The sequence below is a fragment of the Erythranthe guttata genome, chromosome 8, assembly GCF_056151865.1.
Source record: "Erythranthe guttata isolate IM_541 chromosome 8, IM_541, whole genome shotgun sequence".
In the NCBI taxonomy this organism is placed as follows: domain Eukaryota; kingdom Viridiplantae; phylum Streptophyta; class Magnoliopsida; order Lamiales; family Phrymaceae; genus Erythranthe; species Erythranthe guttata.
Genome location: NC_142540.1, coordinates 9735790 through 9740200, shown reverse-complemented (window position 1 = coordinate 9740200; position 4411 = coordinate 9735790). Strand labels below are relative to the sequence as shown.

General features: G+C 40.2%; 1 protein-coding gene across 1 annotated transcript; it reads left to right on the top strand.

Annotated features, from left to right (window-relative positions):
- Positions 1-431: 431 nt before the first annotated feature.
- Positions 432-3894, top strand: LOC148768484 (uncharacterized). The gene is made up of 5 exons (XM_088821231.1): positions 432-809; positions 1033-1195; positions 1705-1918; positions 2088-2354; positions 3165-3894. The coding sequence occupies exons 1-5, from the start codon at positions 432-434 to the stop codon at positions 3892-3894; spliced, it is 1752 nt and encodes a 583-aa protein (XP_088677357.1).
- The last annotated feature ends 517 nt before the right edge of the window (positions 3895-4411 follow it).

The following is a 4411-nucleotide window of genomic DNA, read 5'->3' as shown; positions in this document are numbered from 1 at the left end:
CGAAACCCGAGGAGAAATCGACAAAGAAACCTTCTAATGAAAATCCAATCAACCGAGCACCACCTGAGAGAGGTAATAATTCGTCACAACCACAATGAACACGTGATATTAAATGCCATTGATGTCATGGAGCAGGTCATATCGCCATGGACTGCCCTAACCGGCGAGCTATGATTTTATTGGATAATGGCGAGCTGGAGTCCGAGGAGGAGGACGAGTCAACTTAAAAAAACACACCTATTGAAGGTGACGTGGTACAAGCTGTTGATGGACTCGCACTTGTTGTACTTCGAACTCTTCACGTTCAAGCTGAAGAAGATGGTGATGTAATACAGCGAGAGAACATCTTCTATACATGCTGCCATGTTCAAAACCGAGTATGTGGATTGATAATTGATGGAGGAACTTGCGTGAATGTAGCGATCAAGCTAATGGCAGACAAGCTAGGGCTGCAAGTCACCAAACATCCGAGACCTTACAAACTTCAGTGGCTGAATGAAAGTGGGGAGTTGAGAGTGACGAAACAAGTACTGATTTTCTTTAGTATTGGACAATACAAAGATGAGGTGATGTGCGATGTTGTGCCCATGCAAGCAAGTCATATCTTACTTGGGCGACCTTGGCAATTTGATCGACGAACAGTCCATGATGGTTACAAAAATCGCTACACTTTTACTAAGGATGGCAGGCGAATCACACTTGCACCTTTACCACCTCGTCAGGTGTTTGAGGAGCAAAACCAGATTAAGAAGTCCATTGCTGCAAGTTCAAAACGCAATGAGATTGAACGTGTTAGTAGTAGTGGAGAGGTAAAACAAGAGAGTTTAGCCGAAGTGAGAAAAAAAAAAAGAAGATAGTGCAGACTTAATAAAGAGAGATGAGAGAAAAGTGAGTTTTTATGCAAAAGAAAGAGAGATTAAGAGTGCATGTAAGGGTGAAAGAACAATGATGTTGTTAGTGTTTAGGGAGTCCTATTTTTCTAATGCTAACCTTAATTCTTCTTTGCCTAGTATTGTTATTTCTCTTTTGCAGGAGTTTGATGATGTCTTTTCGGACGAGATGCAACGGGGTTGCCACCAATTCGAGGGATCGAGCACCAAATTGATTTTATTCCAGGGTCCCAAATTCCAAATAGACCAGCTTACCGAAGTAGTCCCGAGGAGACGAAGGAGTTACAACGGCAAGTGGACGACCTGTTAGCTAAAGACATGTTCGAGAAAGAATGAGTCCTTGTGCAGTGCCGGTTTTACTAGTACCAAAGAAGGATGGGAGTTGGAGAATGTGTGTTGATTGTCGAGCCATCCACAAAATTACGGTAAAGTATCGACACCCCATTCCTTGATTAGATGACATATTAGATGAACTACATGGTTCCATTATCTTCTCTAAAATTGATTTGAAAAGTGGTTGTCACCAAATTCGCATGAAATAGGGAGATGAGTGGAAAACTGCATTTAAAACTAAGCACGAATTGTATGAATGGTTAGTGATGCTTTGGTTTAACTAATGCCCCAAGTACGTTTATGCGACTTATGAATCATGTTCAGCGATCTTACATAGGAAAATTTGTTGTCGTTTACTTTGATGATATCTTAGTATATAGCAATAATTTGCATGATCATGTTGAGCATTTGAGGTGTGTCTTGGAGTCCTTACAGCGAGAACAATTATATGCTAATTTAAAGAAATGTGATTTCTGCCTAGATAGGATAGTTTTCCTTGGTTTGGTTGTGAGTTCTAGGGGCGTTGAAGTGGACGAGGAAAAGGTTAAAGCAATTCGTGAATGGCCATCACCCATGAACGCATCCGAGGTGCGAAGCTTCCATGGCCTAGCGGGATTCTTTAGGAGATTTGTACCGAACTTCAGCACAATTGCAGCACCTTTGACCGAGGTGATCAAGAAGGAGGTTGGCTTCAAGTGGGGCTAGGCGAAGAGAATGCATTTCACACTTGAAAGATAAGCTAAGTTCCGCTCATTTATTACTTTTATCAGACTTTTCTAAAACTTTTGAAATCGAATGTGATGCTTCTGGAATTGGTATTGGTGCAGTGCTTATGCAAGACAAGTGACCTATCGCTTATTTCAGCGAGAAGATCAATGGCGCAGCCTTGAAATACTCGACCTATGACAAAGAGCTCTACCCATTGGTGCGAGCTTTGGAGACTTGGCAACATTACTTGTGGTCTAAGGAATATGTTATACACACAGATCAAGAATCACTAAAGAATCTTAAGGGCCAAGGCAAGCTGAACCGAAGACATGCTCGGTGGGTGGAGTTTATAGAGATGTTTCCTTTTGCGATACAGTACAAAAAAGGTAAAGATAATGTCGTAGTTGATGCACTATCTCGCAGGTATGTTCTCGTGTCCACCCTTAGTTCTAAATTCTTAGGTTTTGAGCATGTTAAGGAGCTGTACGTGAACGATCATGATTTTGCTACTATATTTGTTGCATGTCAAAAGGGAACTTTTGAAAAATTCTACAAGCATGATGATTATTTGTTTAGGAAAAACAAACTTTGCATGCCTAATTGTTCGCTTCGTGAATTACTTGTGCGAGAATCACGGAGGTGGTTTAATGGGATATTTTGGTGTTTCTAAAACATTAGATATTTTAAAAGAACATTTCTTTTGGCCGCGTATGAAGCGAGATGTTGAGAGGATTTGTTCGAAGTGTCTAACATGTAGGCGAGCTAAATCTAGGGTTAAACCACATGGATTATATATGCCATTACCTGTTCCTACTCACCCTTGGACCGATGTATCAATGGATTTTGTTTTAGGGTTGCCGAGGTCTAGTAAAGGTCGAGATGCTATTTTTGTTGTGGTAGATCGTTTTTCTAAAATGGCACACTTGATTCCATGTCATAGAACTGATGATGCTACGCATGTAGTAAATTTATTCTTTAGCGAAGTAGTGCGATTGCATGGGGTAACTCGTACTATTGTTAGTGATAGGGATGTTAAATTCCTTAGTCATTTTTGGCGTGTTTTGTGGGGTAAGTTAGGTACGACTTTACTCTTTTCTACTACTTGTCATCCACAAACCGATGGTCAAACCGAGGTAGTTAATCGAACTTTAGGTATGTTATTGCGAGCTGTTCTTAAAGAAACCTAAAGTCATGGGAGGAATGTATTCCTTTTATTGAGTTCGCGTATAATAGATATGTGCATTCTTCTACAAAGTTTTCACCTTTTGAGATTGTTTATGGTTTTAATCCGCTAACTCATTTGGATTTGTTGCCTTTACCTGTTAATGAGATTTCTAGTCTAGATGGGAACCGTAAGGGTGAGTTAGTGAAGAAAATCCATGAAGAAGCACGCGAGCACATTGTGAAAAGGAATGACCAAGTTGCGAACCGATCTAATAAGGGGCGAAAGCACCTTACCTTTCAGCAAAGAGATTGGGTTTGGGTTCATTTTCGAAAGGAAAGGTTTCCCAATCAGCAGAGTTCAAAACTTAAGCCACGAGGATATGGAGCTTTCCAAGTGCTGGAGAAGATTAACGATAATGCCTATAAGATCGACCTTCCAAGTGAGTATCAAGTTAGTTCGACATTTAATGTTTCTGACCTATCTCCGTTTGATGTAGGTTCAGATTCGAGGACGAATCATTTTCAAGAGGGGGAGGATGATACGATCCATCCAATTACGCGAGGTAGTGCCGAGCTGGATGAAGGAGTTGATGACTTGGACGAGCTGCATGTGCCAAGAGGACCAATTACCCGAGCTCGGGCCAAGCGCATTGAAGCAGCCATGCTTAACTTAGTAGAACACGAGCTCCAAAAGGAAGAATTGACGAAGTCTAGTTCGATCCCAGCTGAGCTTAATTGGAGCGAATTATTCGGGCCAGATTGTGAAGCAAGCCGAGCTCAAGGACTTGAGCCCGTCTAGTCATCCAGCCGAAGAAGACGTGACTTGGAAAATATTATTATTATTAATTTTAGAATTTTATTATTGGACAATTTATTTCTTGTTATTTAGAGTCCGATTTGGACTAGATTTAGTTTATTTCGTTATTTCCTTATAATAGATATGTTAGGATTTATTTTCCTTGTTAGATTAGGTTTCATTGACACTTATAAATAGGTTGTTTTAGGTCGTTATTATTTGGACATTTTTAAGTATTATTTTGAGAGATTAAAATTCTCATTCGTTGTTCTTCAACAACTCTCCGGGATATTTTGCGAGAGGATTCTTGTGAATTATTCTTAGCAATATAGTATTGGTTTCTGATTCATTATAATCACGGGGTCAATACTTCCACCTTGATAATATTGGTTTCTAGCTCTCTATAGCTACAGGGTCAATATTCCAAATTCCGCCAATCGAATCTTTTATTTTTTGGACGTTCCGTTCTAACTTCCGCATAAGATTATTGGGTCCCGTAACAAGTTCTACGGGGTTCGTA

Coding starts and splice junctions, on each gene's coding strand:
- LOC148768484 (XM_088821231.1), top strand. CDS start 432: ATGGCAGACAAGCTAGGGCTGCAAGTCACCAAACATCCGAGACCTTAC. Junction 810..1,032: donor GTGTTAGTAGTAGTGGAGAG/GTAAAACAAGAG, acceptor TCTCTTTTGCAG/GAGTTTGATGATGTCTTTTC. Junction 1,919..2,087: donor AAGAAGGAGGTTGGCTTCAA/GTGGGGCTAGGC, acceptor CGCTTATTTCAG/CGAGAAGATCAATGGCGCAG.